Source organism: Eretmochelys imbricata, chromosome 1 (genome assembly GCF_965152235.1).
Source record: "Eretmochelys imbricata isolate rEreImb1 chromosome 1, rEreImb1.hap1, whole genome shotgun sequence".
In the NCBI taxonomy this organism is placed as follows: Eukaryota; Metazoa; Chordata; order Testudines; family Cheloniidae; genus Eretmochelys; species Eretmochelys imbricata.
In genome coordinates this window covers 180,117,587-180,141,894 of record NC_135572.1, presented here as the reverse complement: position 1 = coordinate 180,141,894, position 24,308 = coordinate 180,117,587, and the positions used below count along the sequence as shown (strand labels likewise).

The 24,308-nt window shown below is 40.6% G+C and overlaps 1 protein-coding gene across 1 annotated transcript in view; it reads left to right on the top strand.

Moving 5' to 3' along the window:
* ROBO1 (roundabout guidance receptor 1) overlaps positions 1 to 12,944 on the top strand; it is an 868,975-nt gene extending 856,031 nt beyond the window's left edge. The window contains exons 29-31 of the mRNA XM_077815450.1: positions 8,105 to 8,413; positions 11,171 to 11,367; positions 12,783 to 12,944. Of these exons, the coding sequence (XP_077671576.1) occupies positions 8,105 to 8,413; positions 11,171 to 11,367; positions 12,783 to 12,944 (668 nt within the window). The remainder of the gene's footprint in view (positions 1 to 8,104; positions 8,414 to 11,170; positions 11,368 to 12,782) is intronic.
* The last annotated feature ends 11,364 nt before the right edge of the window (positions 12,945 to 24,308 follow it).

Sequence of the window (24,308 nt, the reverse complement as noted above, 5' to 3'; positions counted from 1 at the left end):
TTGTTCTTTGTCTAGTCTTTCAGAGAGTTAAATACAAGCAAGCGCGTTACTAAAACCTACTAACAAATGCATTTCTCCCCTACCCAACTTCCGCTGATCTATTGACATACTTTATTTAAAAATCAAGTTTAAAAAATATTTTCTGCGCCGTACTTGTCATAAATTATACATTTGCAAGCCTCTTTTGAATCGTTTTGATTTGATTGATCACTAATTAGAAGCCCTCAGACTTGTAAGCATTTAGGTAAACGAAGTGAAAATCTTCTGCAGTGAGTTATAGTCTTTGGGATTTTCCATACAGATTCTGGCATTGGCAGTATCAACATCCGGTGCCTGATTTTTAAATCCAGCCTCCATTTTTGTTCCCACATTTAATGTAGGTAGCTAGCTAACTACCTGAAAACAGGTCAATAGCTCAGTGTTGTCATTTGCACCCACAATAAATGATGAGGTTATTAAAGCAACATTTCTCACAAGTGGAAAGGTGGCTGTGCCAGATATTGACATGACAAACAATTCCAAAATGTTTCCGACTCTCCCCACTATAGACCCACCTGTATCGTTGTGTCTCTCTGCCTTGATGATACAAAATGTCTAAACTGTGCAACTTCAGAAAGAGAGAAAAATTATAACTAATTTTTTTTTCAATTTCTACAAATTGCCAAAAATTGTTTTTTCTATAAAATGATGTTATAATTTGAACATTCAGTTTCTTGTGACATTCCAGGATAGAGCATTTTTGCATAGGACACAGCATCTGCTTCTATCCTGAGGCATCTGGGGATACTGACCTTAAAACTGAGACTATTTTGTGAGCTGAAAAGCTTTTACTATGTGTAAGTTATAATTATATAAACGTGCACATTGGAAAAAAAAAACTTCTCCTTTATATATTGTACTGGGGTTTTGTACATGCATTCGCTCAATTATTGTTCATGCAATTTAGCATATCATATCACATAGCATATCACAATCTTTAACTATCAACTGTTTTTCCCTGAGATATGATAGTAGATATCTTGGGCTTTATATGTTTAATTTTTTTAAAGAAGATTCCTAATAATATTTCATTCATCGTTACTTATGAGTGATCTTTTTTATGTTTATTTTCAGTTTCTCCACTTTAGTACAAAACTGGCTTAGTGGATTGATTATTTTTTCTGCAATTGTTTTCCCCATGATTATTATGTATGCTCTCATTTATAATCTTATTGAAAATTATAATCACCCTTTTCAAAAGGCACATATGGAAGATTTCCCCTGTAAAATATGTTATAAAATGGCAACTGTTAATTGTTTGTCTTAAATGGGCAATAATACGACACCTATATGCAAACACAAATGAAACAGTTGAGAGCAGCTGACCTTTACTAGGTACCTCTGAATTCCTTATATTGGTTTGATGTCACTCTGTTATTAACTTTTTTTATTTCTCGCTACAGAGGCCTCCATTTTCTTTTTAATAACGAAACATAACAGTTTGTACTAGAGGAGGTAGATTGAGTTTTGATTTTCTCTGTGATTTGAGCTGTTAAATAAACACCACAGGAGTGTAATAGTGTTGACCTCAGAAAAGTTTCCTTTTTCCTTTTTAAAGGATTCTTCTCAGCAAGGAACACTGTTATAATGAAGATTTTTATAGTTTCCCTGCAGGGTATGACAAAGCTCTCTCTGAAGAGATGATCACTTTTTCTGTAGTTATTCTTGTATTAATGCAATTTTACAAAAGTTTTTTATATGGATGTGTTTTCTCTTCTATTACCATGCCTTAATTCTACCTAAATAATCATTTTAATCATTGCCCACTTTAACTTGTAACTGGTTAGGATTTGGGGGAGAAAAGTTAGTTATACTTCACTGACTGATTTCTGAAATTACCGATGACTTTGTGTACATTTCTTAGTAATGTCTAAAAATGGTTGAGAAGTCAGAAGTCTCTGATGAAGAAGTTTATAGGGGCAGCCCATATTCAAATAATTCCAATTACTTTCCAAACTGATGCCCACAAAATTCCCAATGTTATGGCAGGGTAGGGTGACTAGACACCAAATGTGAAAAATCAGGATTGTGGGTGGGGGGTAATAGGAGCCTATATTTAAAAAAGACCCAAAAATCGGGACTTTCTCTGTAAAATCGGGACGTCTGGTCACCCTATGGCAGGGGAGAAGAAAAAAGATTGCACTTACAAAGATTCCCAGTTTATACTTGATGCAAATAAGGGGAACAGAGGGAAACATTTCCCAAAGTGACAGGTTTCAGAGTAGCAGCCTTGTTAGTCTGTATTCGCAAAAAGAAAAGGAGTACTTGTGGCACCTTAGAGACTAACCAATTTATTTGAGCATAAGCTTTCATGAGCTACAGCTCACTTCAGCTGTAGCTCACGAAAGCTTATGCTCAAATAAATTGATTAGTCTCTAAGGTGCCACAATACTCCTTTTCTAGTTCCCAAAGTGTGAGACTTGCCCCTGGAGGGTGCTTGGAAGATGTATAAATTAAGATGGACAGGTCTTTATCACCAGTGCATGGTGAGGCTGATGGGCATTATTGGTTTCTTTTACCTGAAGTATTCAGTTTTCCAAAGTTAGGAAATGTAGCTTGAACCACCTTTCTACTCCCTTGATTCTGGGCCAGCCAATGACTGAAATGAACCCAAGCATAACTTAAAGCAGGTGAAGGACTGCTGTGTGTTAGCCCTGCTGCAGTGATTCCACATGGACCACTGTGCCAGCTAAGGCTCAGGTAGAGCTTCTTGCACAATTCCACCCTTTCCCTCAGCTATGGCACACCCCTGCAATGCCCCTGAGAGGGAATCTTAAGTGGCCACCACAGGACAGCGTTCTGGTTGCTAGTGCCAGGAATATATCTCATCATCCCATTTACTTGTACTCAGGGCTTAAATTCTCAGAAATTATTTCCCAGGGTCCCCTACCCCCTTCAGCTGTGGAGTGCCGGAGCTCATGGCTTCTGCCCTGTGGGGCGTGCGGATTTGAAAATATTTACCAGAGATCCTTTCCAGACAGCTCTGGATGACTTTAAGCTCTGCTTTTATTCCAGTTTTTAGTCATCTTGAACTCATCTCCTTACTTTTGTTGTACCAGTTCAGTCAGTTTTCAGTTCAAATGTACATCTGCACAAATATACCTTGAATTATCTGAATGTACAGAGGTGATAGCTGAAAAATGCAGCTGCTCTGAGATTTTGAAAGCTCTCTCAGATCGTCTCAGAGGAAATAGTGAGAATGAATGCATTTCATTGCAAATTGCTGAAGCAGGGATTTTAAAATGTTCAGTGGTCTTCATTCTTTAATAGATGCACGCATTACTGACTCATTTACACCTCTCACATGCACATTTTCTTCACCTGTTTACTTAATATATGCCTATGGTTTGTTTCCTGTAGCCTTGATCCAAAGCAGCCTTGTATCCTAGTTACAGTACGTGAGCTTTTTAAAACTTTCCTTCACCTTTTATAATACAGTTGTGTGCTATTATAACTGACTGATAGCTTTCCCCTTCTATTTTTAAAAATGTTAAGTATTAATGTGGAAGAGAGAAAAATAGCATAGATGCTCCTTATAAATAATTATTGTTGCCGTGTTGGGATACATTCAATACTGCAGCACAAGCTAAATGGAAGAGAAAAGTTATAAAACTATTTTCAATGGACCAGTCTCATTAGTCTTCATGTTAGGTTTTGGGGCTTCAATTCTATGACTGTGCCGAGTATCTTCAATTGCTACAGACTTCTTCAGTACTTTGTTTAGCTGTCAACTATTTTCAAACATCTCTGAAATGTCTTGCAGGAAGCACTTAATATCTTGCAGAATTTGTGTCCTATTTGCATAATGCATACCTACAAGAAGAAGATCTGATCAAAAATGCAGATGTCACAAAGCTAGGAGGGGTTGCCAACACATTGGAGGATAGAGCTAAAATTCAGAGGGATCTTGATAAACTGGAGAACTGGGCTATAGATAACAAAATGAAATTCAGCAAAGACAAATGGAAGGTGCTACATTTAGGGAAGAAAAACAAAAATGCATAAATAGAAAATTGGGGACAACAGGCTTGGCAGCAGCATCGCGGAGAAGGATCTGGGAGTTGCAGTGGATCACAAACTCAACATGAATCAGCAATGCAATGTTGTTGCGAAAAAAGCTAATGCAATTTTAGGTTGCATTAACAGAGGTATAGCATGCAAGCCATGGGAGGGGATAGTACTGCTTTACTCAGCACCGGTTAGGCCTCAGCTGGAGTACTGTGTCCAATTTTGGTTACCAATGTATAGAAAGGATGTAGAGAAACTGGAAAGGTACAAGTGACAAAGATGACCAAAGGGATGGAATGCAGGCCATCTGAACAAAGGCTGAAGGAACTGCTGGGTATGCTTAGTTTGGAAAAGAGGAGATTGAGGGGGGTGGGGGTGATAGCAGTCTTCAAATACTCAAAAGGATGCCATAAAAAAGATGGAGAAAAGTTGTTCTCTTGCCACAGAGGGCAGGACAAGAGGCAATGGGTTCAAAGTACATCATAATAGATTTAGATTAAATCTTAGGAAAAACTTCAGAAAAATAAGAACAGTAGGACATTTGAACAGACTGCCTAGGGAAGTCATGGAATCTCCTTCACAGGTGGTTTTCAAAAGGAGGTTGGAGATTTAGAAACAACAAACCCTGCACCTTGGCAGAGGGTTAGACTCGACAACCATTGTGGTCCCTTCTAACCCTATGGTTCTATAATGCGATCTACTCAACTAGTACAGAAAGCGATCTTTAATGCAAAATCTGTTTTAAATACCCTTGTCTTTCAGGCTAGCTTGTATGAATGAATTGTATATATGCTGTGTGTAGCCTATAGGATGGTTTAGGTTAAGAAATAAGTAGAAATTAGGTTTTGGGCCGAAGTTAGCCTAATTTTCCAGGAGTATGGAAAATTGAAGTTGCTAACATGAGAAAGTCTGAGATAAGTTGGAGTCAGTAAAGTGGGAAAATTAAAGTTAGCAAAGACATGACCCAAGGTTATGTTGTGGTTATGTTTTGATTATAACTGGTTTGAGCAAGGTTTTTAATGAGTGTTTTTGAAGATTGTGAATGTTTGATTAAAATACTATCTATATTGAAAACCTGGGAAGGACATTAGTGCAGATGTTTATTTAAATAATGTGTAATGTAAAGAACAAATAAGGAGGTGGTGGAAATATAATTATGGTAAGGTGTAGTTCAGTGTTAATTGGTATTATAATAGATTATAAAAGAAGTAGCCTTGGTAAATTGCAGAAGAGTTCTAATTAACATCAGACGGGTACGGTTAGGTTTCATGATTATAAGGCTGTACTTCATTCTATTGTCAGTGGACTGATAGCCATTAATACACTATTTCATCTTTGAGTGTAAGTGATAATTGCATGCCTATTTGCTAAACTAATCATTTTTCTTTTGAATAAAGTTTAATTGTATCATTCAAAGTATCATCTAGCAGTCCTCTACTAAATAAATTTTCTGTAACCTAGAGTCTTGAACCTAAAAACTAAGTTGGTTTGTATCTTAATAGTGATATTAATTGGGAGCATTTCAATGTAAGGTTGCAAAAGGTTACATATGGCGTGCCTACAAAGACCAGGACTGAATATATTTCCTTTACTTGATGTTGGGTGAGCTATCCTATAATTCTGAAAAATAACAGAAATAGCTCAGACATAGGTGAGAGGTTTATTGCAGGAGTGGGTGTGTGAGATTCTGTGGCCTGTGTTGTGCAGGAGGTCAGACTAGATGATCATAATGGTCCCTTTTGACCTTAATATCTATGAGTCTATGAGTACTTCTAGATTACCTTTTTGGGTAGCCATCAGCAATGTTTCTCATATAATAGCCGTATTCCTCCCAAAGAACTGAGTACATTTCAGGTCCGGAACAACTATAGCAAAAGCTTGCTCTTCTCGTGAATGGACCTCAACAAGGAAGATGACTATCCACAAGAAGCATAGCCAAACTTTTAAAAATTGGGTGACAACAGTCAGACTCCTAAAACCACGTTTGGGAACCTAAATAAAAGTGGACTGATTTTCAGAGGTGGCAAGCACTTATAGTTCCCACTAAAGTCAGTAGGATTTGTGGAAGCTGGACCATTTAGGGGGATGCGGTGTGCATGGACTTTGGACTCTATTAATAAACACCAACTACTGAACATTTTGGTCTGTGTTGTTTTCATAAAATCTAATGACATTACCAATATTCATTACAATAATTCAACATGGAACTCCCTCAGAAGCTACAAGGTCTCTTTTAGAAGTCAGGTTTCAGAGTAGCAGCCGTGTTAGTCTGTATTCGTAAAAAGAAACAGAGTACTTGTGGCACCTTAGAGACTAACCAATTTATTTGAGCATAAGCTTTCATGAGCTACAGCTCACTTCATCGATGTAGCTCACAAAAGCTTATGCTCAAATAAATTGGTTAGTTTCTAAGGTGCCACTATACTCCTTTTCTTTTTAGAAGTCAATAATTTAGCAAATGTATTCTCTTTTTCTGAGAGATGTCTGCCACTACATCACATTCACAGTCATTGCTTCCGTAGGAAATGTACTTCCATCGCTTGGAATGCAAGAATTATTTTACACTAGCATACGGTCAAGAGCAGTGATTGTAATACTTCGCCATACATGAAATATATTTGAGAGCAATAGTATTGTTAATCTGAAAGTGAGCTTGTGAATGAGGGTTTGAAGTGTGTTGTAGGATAGGGCATCACAATGATAGCAGGGTTAATGTTGGAGATGGGGACTCTGATGGGTGAGTGTTGCCTTTATTTACTACTTTGCTTCGCTCATGATATTCTGATTTTTTTCAACTTTCACATGCTCTCTATTGCTGTCTTCCATTTTGCAGATTTGCCCTTATTCATGGGCAAATACTTTGACTTTGAATAGGGCTGAAATTAGGCAAATTAGCAACGATGTTAACTGTCTATATGTGAAAGTAAGGCTGCCCCTCGGACTTGTCTACACAAACATTTATTTTTGCAGCAAACTGGAGTATGAATTTATTCTGCTGTATAGTAACTGTTCACATGGACCCTGCTGGTGTGTATTAATTTATTAATGCACTTTGATTGGTGCCATTTCAAAGAGGACGAAATCTAAGTTCATTAACAAACTGTTCATGCACGTCAGCAGGGTCCATGTGGATTGTTACTCCATGACAGGCTATTGCAAAGTAGAGTCACACCCTAGCATGCCATGAACTAATTGTTTGTGTAGAAAAGTGCCTACTAAAGGTGGCCACCAGCACTCATTGTTTTCCTTGGGATTGAAGTCACACTGTCATCAAGGAAAATGGCTGCAGTTCTGTGGTTAGGGAGCCTTATAGAAAAGTGTGAGGAGACAGGAGAAGATAAGAAGCAGAAGAGAGACTGAGAAGCAGTAGAACTTAGAAGGAGATACAGAGATAGGCAGGAGGAAACTGGGCAGGGGAGCTGTATGGAGATGTGGGAGCAAGGTGGACTTAGAGGAATGCTGAGGATTGTGGAGCAGGAGGATGCAGAAGGGGAGTCGAGAAGACTGAAGGGAAGACAGGGATGTGGGACTGCATTGAAAACTGAGGAGGAGATAAGTATGGTGTGCAAGAGGGAGGCTGATGAGTTCAAGGGCTACGAGGATGAAGAGACAGTGATAAAGAAGCCAACGGAGAGGAATGAGAATGAACTCTCTCACCCCAGGGGTAGGAAAGAATAGGTGAAGCCCCTCTCTGAGCAGCCAGTTAGAAGCCTGCATTTTTGCTACTTTTAGGGTTGAATTTAGAACTGGAAATGATCTCAGGGTGGCTACTTCCTCCTACGGGCTCAAACAGCAGAAGGCAAAATTTTAACACGATAAATTTGTTGTTTTTTAAATAATGATTTCTAAGTTCATCTTGTGATTGGAGGGGGAAAGTCTGACTCTTGACGGTTTAATGCTTGGGTTGGCTGAACACTTGAGCAGTCTTAATTCTAAGTTAACGATTTTCTTTTGTGAGAAAATTGACCTAAAAATATGATGAGTTACCACAGTGGAAGTAAAATACTATTCCTTAATTTTGTTAATGCCTGATGTAATTTTTTTTTTTACTTTGTAGACCTGCCACCCCCTCCAGTGCCACCTCCTGCTATTAAATCTCCTACTGCCCAGTCCAAGTCACAGCTGGAGGTGCGGCCTGTCATGTTGCCAAAACTCGCCTCTATAGAACCGAGAACAGACAGGTCCACGGAAAGAAAAGGAGTGAGCTACAAAGGGAGGGAAGGGGCAGATGGCAGACAGCATTCTGATGTGCGGACAAATTCAGGAGAGCGGAGAGAATTGCAGGAACAGCAAAATGATGGGAAACTGCGAGGAAACAAAGCAGCAAAGCGAGAAGGCACACAAGCGAAAACTCATCTTCTCCAAGGTGATTTTGACATGCACTGAGTTTAATGAAATATATAACATAGCTAAGCAGGAAGATCTGGTCCACAGACCTCCCGATCAAATTCACAGCAGGCCTGAGAAGTTAGGCCTGGTCGATGCTATATAAGTGCTGAAACTGGGGATGCTGCCACAGCCCCTGACTTGAAGTGGTTTCCATCATATACAGGGTTTACAGTTTGGTTTAATGGCTCTCAGCACCCCCACTATACAAACTGTTCTACCACCCCTGTTACACTATGGGGTTAGGTTGACGTAACTTGCCTTGCATCTAATTATCTGTGGAAGTGTCTTCACTTAAATGTGGCTCTTGCTGACATAAGTGCCTCTGTATGCCAGTGTTGTAACACCACTTCCCCGCATGGCATAGGGTCACCTTCGACGTAATTAGGTTTATGCAGTACCAGTGTAGACACTGCGTTGCTTACATTGACTGCTACTGGCTCTCAGGAGCCGTTCTACAATGATCCACATGGGTAGTATGATCAATATAAGTGCTGTATGTGCATACCTTACGTTTTACAGCTACACCTGGAGAGGCATCCTTGGAGTGCCTTATGGACATTTGTCACTTGTGTGATCTCCTCCTGCCTCTGCCCCAGTTTATTAAGGGAGTTCAGTGAGGCTCAGGTAACCCAGATATTTAGTAATAATACTGATGAATTGAAGGTTGACTCATTTTCACCTTACATTTATAAAGGAAAAAGGTGCAACCCAGTTTTCAAAGACCACTTAGTCTTACTTCGATCCCCTTTAAAAAGTAGAACACTATAATGAAGATTAGACCAATAGAATTGGTTGAAGTTGTACAGGTTACAAATAGTAACCAGAATGATGTTACAAAAAAGGATCATGCTAGACCAACCTAATCTCTTATTTTATGGAGGTCAGTAAGGCTATCGATAAAGGGAGTTCATATGACAGTATCTATCTAGCCCTCAGAAAAGCTTTGGGCAAAGTATCAAGCAAACGCTTGATTCTTTCTTAGACTAGCTAGCCTGGATACAAAACAGGGGAATAGAAATTGGACAGTAAATTGGTTAAATGGGCACATAAGCAAGAGGTCATTGTAAATGGCAGTGGGTCACAATAAAGAGAAGTCATTAGAGGGTTACTTCAGGGGTTGGTTCTGGGGCTGTTGCTTTTCAATTTATGGATTAATGGCTTCGAGCAGGTGGCAAAATTTGCTGATGACAGTAAAATTGGAAACAATGTTAGTATTTAAGGGGCATCTCACCTTCAGAAACAGTTAAAACATTAGGGCAGATGTCTGTGTGTTGATTTATAGATATGTACTTGAGCTCTAAAATCATAAGGCAGCCTACGTGTGACTGAGTAAGAAAATGAAATTTACTGACAATAAAAGGAATGGAAGCATTCAGGTTTGCAGTATCTATTACTGATTCTAATTATTATTTACTTAATAAAAATACTTAGCTCTGGTATACTGCTTTTCATCCATATGTCTCAAACCAAAATCAAAAATGAGGGATAAGGAATTTTAAGGCCAAAGATTTCCAAAGTGCCAACTAATTTTGGGTGTGTCTGTTTTTCTGTGCCCGACTTGAAACCAACCCAAAGGACCAGATTTTCAGAGGTTAACTTAGCAGCTGCACATCCTGTTGACTGTAGTGTAAGCCTAGTGCAGTGATTCCCAAAGTTTTTACTAAGGCAACCCACTCACTACGTTTTTCTTTTTTTGCAAGCCACCATTACACAGATGTACCCTCTGCCCCAGCAGAGGGGAAGGGAGGACACAGTGTGTGAGTAGGAGAGGTTGGAGAGAGAATCTGCCCCACACTCACCCAATAGCAGTGGCTCCTGTCCCCTGGGGTTGAAATCAACACCCTGCTCCAGGCGTTGTGACCTAATACCTGGGGTCACACGCTTGGCCTCCTGAGTTGTGGTGAAACTCTGTGTACCAGGTTACAATGTCCAGAGCAGGGAGCTAGGCCCAGTCCTGCAGGGTGAGTGCAAGGCAGTCTCGCTGTCCAACCCTCATGGCCTCCCATCCTCATCAGGCCAAGAGAAGTGTGTGTTTGCCTAGGCCAGGGCCCAATGATGGGTTAATCTGACCCTGGGCATGGCGACTCCTCTAGCGCCTTACCACAATCCACTGCTGGGCCAGGACCCACCATTTGAGAAACAATGGTCTAATGGCTATGGAGAGAGGAGACCTGAAGTGCATTACTGAGTCTGCTACTGTTTGTAGGATCCTGGCCAAGTGACACAGGCCCAGATTAACAAATTTTTCCACTAAATTTGAGTGCCTACATTTTTGAATGTTCAGCTTGAGCTATGGTGCGCCTGATTTTCAGAGGTGCTGAGTCCCCACAAGTCCAGTAGAGCTCAAGGATGAATTGTCCCCTCCACTTCCAAGGTCATACCTGACAAATATACAGCAGAGGTTTTCTTCATTTCTCCATTTTCTGCTGGAATACAGAGCAGGGATCATAAGTTTCATGTCATAAGTGGACGTGAATCATGGATCACTCTTTCTGTTGCTTCTTTCTCTTCATTTCCATATTTCTAACCTCACTATTACCTTTTCTTCAATAACATGTTTTACTCTGTTATGGAAACAATTGTGAAGCAGTTCATACTGCTACCAGCCATCACTCTAAATCTCTGTGTGGCCATTTAAAAATTGCACACATTAAGTATGTATGCAGACTTTGCAGATGCACATTATACTAAAGCATATAAATGTACATAACAATGTATGTATTTCATTGCACAGAGGACATCTTACCATATTGTAGGCCTACATTCCCAACATCAAATAATCCAAGAGATCCCAGTTCCTCCAGCTCTATGTCATCAAGAGGATCGGGAGGTAGACAAAGGGCAGATCAAACCAATATAGGCCGAAGAAATGCTGCAGAAATGCAAGTACTGGGAGCATATGACCAAGGAGAAGAAGAAGAAGAATTAGAGGTAACTACAATGGCACTATTAGCAATGCATATGATAGACCCTTGTCACTGGAAAATGATTTGCGGACCTAGATAGATAGCAAGGTGAAAGCACATTTCAAAAGTGGAAATATTTAACCTAGGAAAATTATTTTAATTGTTCATTAAACATAAGAACGGCCATACTGGTCAGACCAATGGTCCATCTAGCCCAGTATCCTGTCTTCTGACAGTAGCCAATGCCAGATCCTTCAGAGGGAATGAACAGAACAGGGCAATCATCAAGTGATCCATCCCCTGTCGTCAAGTTGCAGCATCTGGCAGTAAGAGGCTCAGGAGTACCCGTAGCATGGGATTGCCTCCCTGACTATCTTGACTAATAGCCATTGATGGACCTATCCTCCATGAACTTATGTAGTTCTTTTTTTTAACCCAGTTATAGTTATAGCCTTCAGAATATCCCCTGGCAATGAGTTCCACAGATGGACTATGTGTTGTGTGAAGAAGTACTTCTTTTTGTTTGTTTTAAATGTGCTGCTTATTCATTTCATTTGATGACCCCTGGTTCTTATGTTATGTGAAGGGGTAAATAACACTTACTTTCTTCACACCATTCATGATTGTATAGACCTCTATCATGCTCCCCCTGTGTTGTCTCTTTTCAAAGCTGAACAGTCCCAGTCTTTTTAATCACTCTTCATTTGGAAGCTGTTCCATACCCTTAATAATTTTTGTTGCTCTTCTCTGTACATTGTTGTTATTCCCAACAAAATCCATCTTAAAATAGAGATACTGTTGAGAATACATATAAGGATGTTGTGGTTATCCACAAAACCAAGCATTATAAGCAGAGGAAATTCAAAATAAAGGTTAAGTTTAAAATAATACAAACATTTTCAGATATAGGGCACCCAAAACAACCTTAACTCTACCCTCTCATGACACATCTTAGAGTCTCTGGTCCTAGATTAGACTAAATAGATATTTAAAGACATATTATATATTTTGTTGTCATCCTCTAGTGTCAACCAAATCCCAGCCTTTGTCTTAAAATTCATGCACGATAGCATGGTTATATGTTGTTTGTGGGTAAAAATCTCTAAGGCTAGAATGAAAATACTTTCAACAATAAAAACAAGCTAACACCTAGCCAATTATTTTGATTTCTTACAGGAAACCGAAAGCTGAAGAGGACGAGAGATGTACTGTAACAGGCTTTGAAATCTAATCAGAAAAATATCACATAAGATGCCTCGAGTCTGATGATGTTTGATGCCAGAAATAATGTTCAGTGCAATCAGAGTGTACAAACTTTCATTTTTATTCATGCCATCAGAACGCTAGCCTTTATTTTACTATTTCTTTTTAACCCCTTTTCATTATGAACAGCCCCTGACTATTGCATAACGCTAAGTGTATCACCTTCTTTCTGCCCAGAAGGCAGGTAACCTGCTCTTCCTGGTGTGGATGCCAACTGTCACTTCAGGATTTGGACAGAAGAGGGTGCCAAAACCTGGGATTCCTAGTTTTCACCCTTCAGGCGGCACCAAGCCAGTTGATACGGCACCGGGTCAGTTGATAATCTTCTGTGTAATATAGCATTGATTAAAAATACTAAGTTGCATAAAGTGAAATTTGTGCAAAGGGTTCTTCTAATGTAGTGGCTTTACTATAGCCTGCAGTTCGTGCAAATGGTAACTTGCATTTCAAAATGGACTGTTCCTTTTATTTCCTGCCAGTTTCTCAATGACCCTTTGCAGCAGCAAAAGAATTACTTTTTAAAATGCAACTAGAAGCAACTTGGGGTAGGGTGGCTCATACTGTAAATATATACTCATTTTAAAGCCCCTGTTGTACTTTAATTTGTCTTCCCCATTTTCATCATTCAAGTACATTCTTATTGAAAATGTCCTTTGGGATAGGCAGGAGCCAAGCCAGTAGGAACTCTGGTGGTCTAGTCATGGCATGAATAAGTCTATTAGGAACTTGTTCTAATTTTCAACTAAAAATAAGCAAGGAAAATAATGGACATTTTTAATAATAATTGGGTAAGGACATAGTTATTGTGACTGGCCCAAATCTCAGACCTCTACTCGTAATATCAATTCACCTTAAAGAAGTGCCACTTAAAGATGTTTTGTTTGATCTTGGGGTTTGTTTGTTTTGTAATGCACTGCTTTTTTTTTTTTTTGGTTTTAAAAGCACAATCACTAAACTTTATTTGTAAACCATTGTAACTATTAACCTTTTTTGTCTTATTGAAAAATGTTAAGAAGCATTTGTTTGGGACTTTTTTCATCTTTTTGTTAATGCTTTATGTTTGTATTTGGAATATTTGAATGATGACAGATGGTAAAGTAACATACCCACACGTGGGCCATAAACAGAACACTTCTCACTTTTCCTGGACTTGTGGAACATTCTCAAGTTTGCTGTGGCCTATCTCAACATTGGATTTTCATAAAAGCTGAAATAGAGGCATTAGTTGTGTTGAATTTTGCCAAATGATGTCCTCTCTCTGTAGATTTTATCATCTTTTCTGTAATTATATGATTTCTTTGTCATTGGTGCTAATGGAAAATTGTGTGTTTGTTTATGGACAGCTATCAGGACTAGCCCCAGTGGGAAAAAAAAGAGTGTTTTGGTGTTTACCGAGGACTGAAATTTTTCATTTAGCTAATTTTTAAAAAAAATGGTTACATAGAAAGGATGTGCAGTACTAAGGGAACAATCCATGTGATTAATGTTTTCATTATGTTTATGTAAGAAACCTCATATTTTAGCCATAATTTTGCATACTGAGGATCCAATAATCAGAAAGTAATTTTTGTCACATTATTTATTAAAAATGTTCTCAAATACAGCATCTTGTCTTGTAAAGTTTCTTGTTTTACTCAAAACTAACTTTTAGAGTCTGATTATGATATGATTTATATCAATATACTTGAGATATTATTCCACTGAAGTCAACAGGATCAAGCCCTTAGACTTTTGCATAATAACTTCTGATAATCATAAAGATGCAAATACTTCAAAGATGCAAAGGTGCTTCATGAATATTTTAGCAGCTCTAATAGGGTAAACCATCACATCTCTAAAAGCATGCTAACTTCCAAAATGAGCTGAAGACAGAAGTCCAGTCCCTAACCCATGCACATATAACACTGTAGACCGGAGAAGTGAGACACATTTGTTGGGGGAGGATATGGATGTAAGAGTCTCCAAATTCAATGATAGGGAATTTCTTTGCTAATCTACTTCCCAGCCTTGCCAAGGAATTTGTTTGCTGGGATTCATTCGTTAGGGACTGCACATAGTACGGTGTGTCTGAGTGCATACTGCTGACCCCTTCACTCTGATGGTACGTCTACATTTGAGCTGGGAGGTGTGGTTTCCAACTTGTGTAGACATACATGCACTAGCTCTGCTCAAATTAGTGCACTGAAAATAGTATCCAGGGTAGCACAGGCAGTGGCTCAAGCTAGCTGCCTGGGGTCGAGACGTGTATGTATTCAGGCAGCTAGCCTGAGCTACTCCTTGTGCTACCTCGGCCACACTGCTATTGTTAGCATGCTGGCTTGAGCAGCGCTAGCTGGGAGAATTACACCTCCCAGCTCAAATGTAGAAATACCCTGAGTCATCCCTGTGCTACTGTGATGTCTACAAAATCCTGCCTGTGAACCATAGTTGGACAGTAATTGAGCTGTGACTATGCTTTTTTCCTCTTCTTTCATTTTTCTACTCTACTCTGATTACCCCATTCTTGCCATTCCTCACCCTGCCTCTTCTACCTCAATTTAAAAATATGAAAAATCAAAACCAGCAAAACCTGTAACTAATTAAAGCTATGCCAATTCTCCACCATATTCATTGTCTTGTATGGTATCTCCCTGTCTCCTAAAATTTCCTCCCTGAAGATTTATCCAAGTGGAGTAAAGAGTCATATTCTCTACACACAACACCATCACAACCCTGCTAGCTTAAAAGAAAGCTTCTGTTAGGACAGTGTTTGAGGTGTCTTTTTTTCTACTTGGTTCAGTGTTTAGCATGAGTCAGACCAATAGCATTAAAAGAGTTTTCTAGAACTGGAGAAACTGGAGCTTTTGGGAACTGAAGGATGAGTTGGCAAAGCTAAGAGTTGGAGGGCAAAAGGAGAACTTCATCTTTGATTGGACATTGGTACCAGATGTAACTGGAGCTTACTTCATTCCTCATTGGTACAGAGAAATACAAGAAACCAAGGACCAGTTCTTCAATTGATATAAATCTGTGCAGATAGATTGAAGTCAACCACCAGCTGAAGTTCTGGCCCCCAAATGTGTAAGTGAGGTAGGAAATTTTTTTCCCATTTAATTATTTTGGTTAGTAATAGCTAAACTGGTTTAGTCATTGTCCATAAAAAATGTCATTTGTTGTTTTATGTGGTCACATCTAGAAGTAATATAATGGTTTGGTAAGACTTTTTGATTAGTTTAAAGGCACAAACAATATAACTGCAAAGATTTCTTCTGTCTGCACTGCTTTTTCAATACATTATGGGCTTCAGTAATATTCAAATGCACAAAACAGTGAAGTGAAGAGATATATATTGCAATCTGAGCTTCAGAAATGGTTACTGCTGTTGATCCATGTTGAAAGATAATTGATCTCATCTTTCAGAATTCATATGTACTAAAACAAGGTCATCCTTGCATTGCTAACATAAATTGACAATTGTTCGTTGGCTGGGAAGTCAGCATAGCAGAAAAAAACACTTTTCAAAGGTTTTGGAATATTTTCTTGTGTTCTAAATTCAGTAAGAAGAAATAGTGCGTAAAGGTCAGAAAAAAATCCTTAATAGTAGTATTTAGAGTGAATGCCTTATGTATAGAAGTTTGACTAACCCTAAGGTGTTTTCTATGAAATTCTGTACTGAGAATAAAATGTCAAATTATCAGATAAAAATAATATTCCAATAGAGACATGAATGTGATATGAAAAATCAACTAAAACACTGAAGCTATCATAACAATTTTAAAAGATGCTTTGCTACAATTTTTAGCCTCAGATTTCCATTCATTTTCCTGTGACGGATTATATTTAACTATTAGAAAAATAAGGGTAGGGTATACTAAAGCAATAGCACATAAACATGGTTGTTAGAGAGAATCCCTTACGTGTATCTGAAAACAGTTTTTTTTTTCCACTCCTGAATTAATTGTACCAGGTGATTTTACACTGTTAATGAAATCTAAAATTATGTATTTCTTTATCAAATGTAAATATATTCGCACTGTTTAGAACCCTGACTCTTATTTTCCATCAACCACAATTTAAGTGATAAAATAGCTAACTAGTTAATTGAAAATTTACTGTCAAAATAGTAGTGGCATGAATTCTGTAATTATTTATTTGTTTAAATTAAGCACAGGAAGATATTTTACATGAAGTGCTGTCTTCATGATTTTCTACCACCAAATATAATGCCATAGGTTGTCATAAATAAAGTAAAAGGGGACCGAGATTTTACATAGCAAGCAGAATGCCAAGATGTAAGAATTTAAGACTATTCTTAACTTTAAAGTACAAGGTTTATTTTCTGGTGTAGCGAACGACTCAAATCTCAGTCCAGGATCACTGTGCTAATAAACCAGTGTAGTTATATTAGTGTAGTCAATGTCAGCATTGAATTCTCAGTTGTGAACTCATGAATTGTTTTGGGAGAACTAAGATAATGTCTGAGTCTGAGTGTAATATATGTAGGGCAACAGCAGGAGAATAGCAGATAGGTTGTGGCTTAGGAAAGGTTGGAGATGAAAGTACTCTCAGTTAACAGAATCTGTACACATATCAGAGTCTTTCAGGTTTCAGAGTAACAGCCGTGTTAATCTGTATTCGCAAAAAGAAAAGGAGTACTTGTGGCACCTTAGAGACTAACCAATTTATTTGAGCATGAGCTTTCGTGAGCTACAGCTCACTTCATCGGATGCATACCGTGGAAACTGCAGCAGACTTTATATACACACAGAGAATATGAAACAATACCTCCTCCCACCCCACTGTCCTGCTGGTAATAGCTTATCTAAAGTGATCATCAAGTTGGGCCATTTCCAGCACAAATCCAGGTTTTCTCACCCTCCACCCCCCCACACAAATTCACTCTCCTGCTGGTGATAGCCCATCCAAAGTGACAACTCTCTACACAATGTGCATGATAATCAAGTTGGGCCATTTCCTTCACAAATCCAGGTTCTCTCACCCCCTCACCCCCCTCCCAAAAACCACACACACAAACTCACTATCCTGCTGGTAATAGCTCAACCAAAGTGACCACTCTCCCTACAATGTGTATGATAATCAAGGTGGGCCATTTCCAGCACAAATCCAGGTTTTCTCACCCCCCGACCCCCATACACACACAAACTCACTTTCCTGCTGGTAATAGCTCATCCAAAATGACCACTCTCCAAGTTTAAATCCAAGTTAAAGCAGAACATCTGGGGGGGAGGGTGGGGTAGGAAAAAACAAGGGGAAATAGGCTACCTTGCATAATGACTTAGCCACTCCCAGTCTCTATTTAACTTAAAACTATTAATTTAGGCTTAAATAGAGACTGGGAGTGGCTAAGTCATTATGCAAGGTAGCCTATTTCCCCTTGTTTTTTCCTACCCCCCCCCCCCCCGATGTTCTGGTTTAACTTGGATTTAAACTTGGAGAGTGGTCAGTTTGGATGAGATATTACCAGCAGGAGAGTGAGTTTGTGTGTGTATGGGGGTGGGGGGGTAAGAAAACCTGGATTTGTGCTGGAAATGGCCCACCTTGATTATCATGCACATTGTAGGGAGAGTGGTCACTTTGGATGAGCTATTACCAGCAGGATAGTGAGTTTGTGTGTGTGGTTTGAGGGGGTGAGAGAACCTGGATTTGTGAAGGAAATGGCCCAACTTGATTATCATGCACATTGTGTAGAGAGTTGTCACTTTGGATGGGCTATCACCAGCAGGAGAGTGAATTTGTGTGGGGGGGTGGAGGGTGAGAAAACCTGGATTTGTGCTGGAAATGGCCCAACTTGATGATCACTTTAGATAAGCTATTACCAGCAGGACAGTGGGGTGGGAGGAGGTATTGTTTCATATTCTCTGTGTGTATATAAAGTCTGCTGCAGTTTCCACGGTATGCATCCGATGAAGTGAGCTGTAGCTCACGAAAGCTCATGCTCAAATAAATTGGTTAGTCTCTAAGGTGCCACAAGTACTCCTTTTCTTTATATCAGAGTCTTGTGTGCCTAGGAGTTAAGCCACATATCTGTACACGTATCTGTACACATAGTATCACCACCACCTCAGGCTGCCAAGAGAGTTGCATAGCATCAGCTTTACGATCACCTAAGAAAAATAAAACCACTGAGTTGAGTATATTAAACTTCCTATTGTGAACAATTAAAAAAATTGTAAGAGTCTAGTAGCAGGAAAAAACATCTTGCTATTGTTTATATTTATGTATGCAGACTAAGGTTGCCAGCTGTCCGTTTTTTGACCAGAACACTGCCCCCACCCCTAGTGCTAGCTCCGCAGCTCCCATTGGCCAGGAACCATGCCCAATATGGTGGGGGTGGCACCTGCGGACGGGGGCAGTGCTTCCGCCAAGGAGTCAGAGGGACACATTGCCGCTTCTTGGAGCCCCCGAGGTCAGTGCTGCCTGGAGCCTGCACTCCCTCCCACTCCCCAGCCTCCTGCCCCAGCCCTGAGCTCCCTCCCGCACCCTGAACCCCTCATTTCTGACCCAACCCCAAAGCCTGCACCCCCAGCTGGAGCCATCACCCCCTCCCATACTCCCAGCCCAATGAAAATGAGGAGTGAGTGAAGGTGGGGGAGAGTGAGCAACAGAGGGAGGGGGAATGGAGTGAGCATGGGGCAGGCCTCAGGGAAGGGGCTGGACAGGGGGCGGGGCAAGGGTGGGTTTTTTTGTGCAATTAGAAAGTTGGCAACTCTAATGCAGACTTTGACATCTGCAAAAGGAATGTGTCTGTGCATGTACAATTTTCCATGTGCTTAGATGAAGGTAGAGGCTAAAAATACGCTCCATACTCTCAGCTCCCCTCTTCTTCTTCAAGTTGTCCCCTGTAGGTGCACTTGTGACCCTGTGCTTCTGATCTAAGAACTTTGGAAGTAGTGTCCCTTAAGCCCGCACATGCGCTGTCCCTCCTCATGCTCCACCACAAGACTATTTAGCATGCCCAGGCTAACCCCCCTCAGTTCGTTCCCCACCCCCCACTGGCTAGAAACACCACCTCATAGCCCAGTCTCTCCAAGAGGCTCGCCGAGCTACCAAAGCTGCAATAGACTTGTTCACAGAACTGGGCCTGCAGATCAACACCCAGAAATCAACCCTCATTCCAGTCCAGCACCTGGAATCCATATGCGCCAACCTTGACTCATTACAAGCCAGAGCTCTCCTACCTCAACACAAATTCCTGTCTTTGGCAACCCTCAGACTGTTCAAAGCAACCCACAAATATCAGCCAAACACTGCCTCCAACTCTTGGGGTATATGACAGTGGGCATAGTGGTGGTTCCACATACCAGGATTCGCATGCAGTGCCTCCAGATGTGGTTCAGCTCAGTTTACAGATGAAACAGAGACAGACTACACAAAATTCTATTACTACCCACCAGGGTCAAAAATTCTTTAGACTGGTGGAAAGATCCAGCCAATGTTTCCAAAGGGATACCCTTCTCAAAGTTCCCCCACACACGTCATTGCTTCTCACCACTGATGCATCACTTATTGGGTGAGGCACACACTAAATGGCTTCATGGCACAAGGCAAGTGGTCATCCATGGAGATATCCCTTCATATCAACCTCCTTGAGCTAAGGGTAGTCAGGAATGCCTGTGCCTATTTCCTCCCGCTGATCAAAGGATCTCACGCAAGAATCCTGACAGACAACATAGCCTGTACATACTACATCAATCAACAAAGGGGAGCAAGGTCACCCTCCCTCTGTGCGGAGGCGATGGAACTGCTGTATCTCCCACAGTGTCATACTGTCAGTGGCTTAACTCCTAGGCACACAAGACTCGATAGTGGACAGTCTCTATCTAAAATTCCCACACAACCATGAGCGGGAGATAGACCCAGCACTACTTCACCTATTCAGGTGATGGGGGACACCAACCACAGAGCAGTTTGCGATGCACCTGAACAAGAAATATCCATGTCAAGGTTCCTCCCCCACTCTGAACGTTAGGGTACAGATGTGGGGACCTGCATGAAAACCTCCTAAGCTTATCTTTACCAGCTTAGGTCAAAAACTTCCCCAAGGTACAAAATATTCCACCCTTTGTCCTTGGATTGGCCGCTACCACCACCAAACAAATACTGGTTACTGGGGAAGAGCTGTTTGGAAAAGTCTTTCCCCCAAAATACTTCCCAAAACCTTGCACCCCACTTCCTGGACAAAGTTTGGTAAAAAGCCTCACCAATTTGCCTAGGTGACTACAGACCCAGACCCTTGGATCTTAAGGACAATGAACAATCCTCCCAACACTTGCACCCCCCCTTTCCTGGGAATGTTGGATAAAAAGCCTCACCAATTTGCATAGGTGACCACAGACCCAAACCCTTGGATCTGAGAACAATGAAAAAGCATTCAGTTTTCTTACAAGAAGACTTTTAATAGAAATAGGAGTAAATAGAAGTAAAGAAATCCCCTCTGTAAAATCAGGATGGTAGATACCTTACAGGGTAATTAGATTCAAAACATAGAGAATCCCTCTAGGCAAAACCTTAAGTTACAAAAAAGATACACAGACAGGAATAGTCATTCTATTCAGCACAGTACTTTTCTCAGCCATTTAAAGAAATCATAATCTAACGCATAGCTAGCTAGATTACTTACTAAAAGTTTTAAGACTCCATTCCTGGTCTATCCCCGACAAAAGCAGCATATAGACAGACACAGACCCTTTGTTTTTCTCCCTCCTCCCAGCTTTTGAAAGTATCTTGTCTCCTCATTGGTCATTTTGGTCAGGTGCCAGCGAGGTTACCTTTAGCTTCTTAACCCTTTACAGGTGAGAGGAGTTTTCCTCTGGCCAGGAGGGATTTTATAGGGGTTTGCCCTTCCCTTTATATTTATGACAATCCACATTACTGCTCCAGAGCACAGAAAGGACAACGCTCCACAAGCAATGCTCTCCTCTTCCCCTGGAACAGGGACATTCTCTGTGCCTTTCCCCCCTTTTCCCTACTGTGAAAAGTCCTATTTAATATAAAGAGATGGCTCAAACTGATTGCTCCCATTTGGCCAAGACAGACCTGGTAACCTTACCTCTCTCAGCTCGCAACATGCCCACCTGTCTCTCTCCAGTCCACTCTGTACTTCCTCTCGCAGAACAGAGGATGCACCCTGCATCGCAACTTGAAGATTTGTCTCCTCAAGGCATGGCTCCTTCATGGTTTCAATGCCTAGAGAACTTCTGTTCAAAAGACATACAAGAGGTATTACTATACAATAGGAAGTCCTCTACACATCATATTTACCTGCAAAAATGGGCCAGGTTCTGCCTTTGGTGTACCTCCCAACAAACCTCGCTGACATCTGTGGCTCTTCCACAGACCTTAGACTACGTACAGCTCTCTCAGAGTCTAGCAGCTTTCGCAGCCTTCCACCAGACAGTAGAGGGAAGATCAGTGCTATCACACCCAACTACCAAAAGATTCCTCAGGGGTTCAGTAAACCTTTTTTCAAAACCCCAACTCCCTACCCCCACGTGGAACCTAAACCTGGTATTGAAAGGACTAACCAGGCCTCCCTTCAAACCCATGGCTTACATACCTCTCAGTGAAAATGGCTTTCCTGACAGCAATCACCTTGGCTAGGGGAAATAGCGGCTCTGATGGCACATCCCCACTGAAGTGTATTCTTTTGGGACAAGGTTATGCCAGGGCCACATCCAAAATTCATTCCAAAGGTAACCTCCCCTTTTCACATGAACCAATTGACTCATTTTCCAACCTTCTACCCCAAGCCTCAGTGAGACAACAGGGAAGCTATATTACAGTAGATGAAAAGAGAGCCCCAGTCTTCTACTAGGACAGGATGAAGGATTTAACGAGCCCCTTAGGCTTTTCTTCTCCATAGTGAAAAGAGCCAAAGGCTCAGCAATATCAGCCTAAAGACTCTCCAAGTGAGACAGCACATGTGGAAGCCTAATGGACACTGCTACTGAAGTTCTCTGATCAGCAGTGCAAGGATGCAAGCACTCCCACATGGAGCACCTATAAGGACACACACCTCAAAGAACCGTTGCTACTGCACAAGGTGAGTAACTTCTCATGTAATGTTCAGCCTCACCATGGACTTCATCTTCCATTACAAGAAGGGTCTTTCACCTATTTCAAAAAATTCGTTTTTTTATAAAAATGCATGAGATTGGACATGCATTATTTTATTCCCTAAAATAATGGGAATGACTGGTAGGGCCTTAAAACTGCTGATAATTACGCCCCCATGGCTGCAATCTTTACTCAGGCTAAAAAAATTGAAAATGACTGTCTTGTGCCTTTTCTCTCTTTCCCCCCAACCCCCAAAACCCAGTTTTTAAGATAGCAAACTCTAGGCCCAGAAGGTGTTTAACAGGCCTATAAAGATTGATTACCCTGTTTCTGAAACAATATATTTCTAAACAAATTATCCTGGGTCAGTGTGTGTTGGCTATCAGAAACCATTTAAAACATTGTTTAAAAGATAGAGGAAAATGAGATTCACGATGACACTATACCTACAGGGTCATCTTAAATTCTATGATGACAGCACACAATAGACAGAGATGAGAAAAAAAATTACAGACTTAGGTGCAGAAAGATGAGAGGGAGTGGAAGGAACTAAAATACTCTATTATGAAAATCTGGGGAACACAGTGGGATAAGGGTGAAACTAATCAAAGTATTAGAAGGGGAAATTAAGACTGAAATTCTGGCCCCATTGAAAATGGCAAAACTCCCATTGATTCCAAGAGTTAATTACCTCTCTAATACTGGTAAACATAATAGACATCGCTGTGGGTTAAATACTGCCAAAGTGAACTGAATCCTTGTTGCATGTGTCTATTGCCCTATCTCTTTCTTAGACATAATCAAATGGGCTGTTTTCAGCTAGCAGAAGTGGAAGTAGGATTTTAATTAACCATGCCATTCAGTATTCTTGTCACATCAGAAAATAAGGATTGAGCCTACTCAGAACTAATCTCTATATATGACATGAAAGTGGAACCAAGTGCTTTTAAGATTTTTTGGAGTATGACAATCAAAGTCGTGATGATAATTGTATGTATTGAATGTTTTTTCCAGATCTAAGATGTTTTTAGCAACAGCAGCAGCATGAAATGCTTTTTTTGCCTCCGTCTTCACAAACAAGGTCAGCTCCCAGACTACTGCACTGGGCAGCACAGCATGGGGAGGAGGTGACCAGCCCTCTGTGGAGAAAGAAGTGGTTCGGGACTATTTAGAAAAGCTGGACGTGCACAAGTCCATGGGGCCAGATGCATTGCATCCGAGAGTGCTAAAGGAGTTGGCGGATGTGATTGCAGAGCCATTGGCCATTATCTTTGAAAACTCATGGCGATCGGGGGAGGTCCCGGACGACTGGAAAATGGCTAATGTAGTGCCCATCTTTAAAAAAGGGAAGAAGAGGATCCTTGGAACTACAGGCCAGTCAGCCTCACCTCAGTCCCTGGAAAAATCATGGAGCAAGTCCTCAAGGAATCAATTCTGAAGCACTTAGAGGAGAGGAAAGTGATCGGGAACAGTCGACATGGATTCACCAAGGGCAAGTCATGCCTGACTAATCTAATGGCCTTCTATGACTAGATAACTGGCTCTGTGGATGAAGGGAAAGCAGTGGACGTGTTGTTCCGTGACTTTAGCAAAGCTTTTGACACAGTCTCCCACAGTATTCTTGCCAGCAAGTTAAAGAAGTATGGG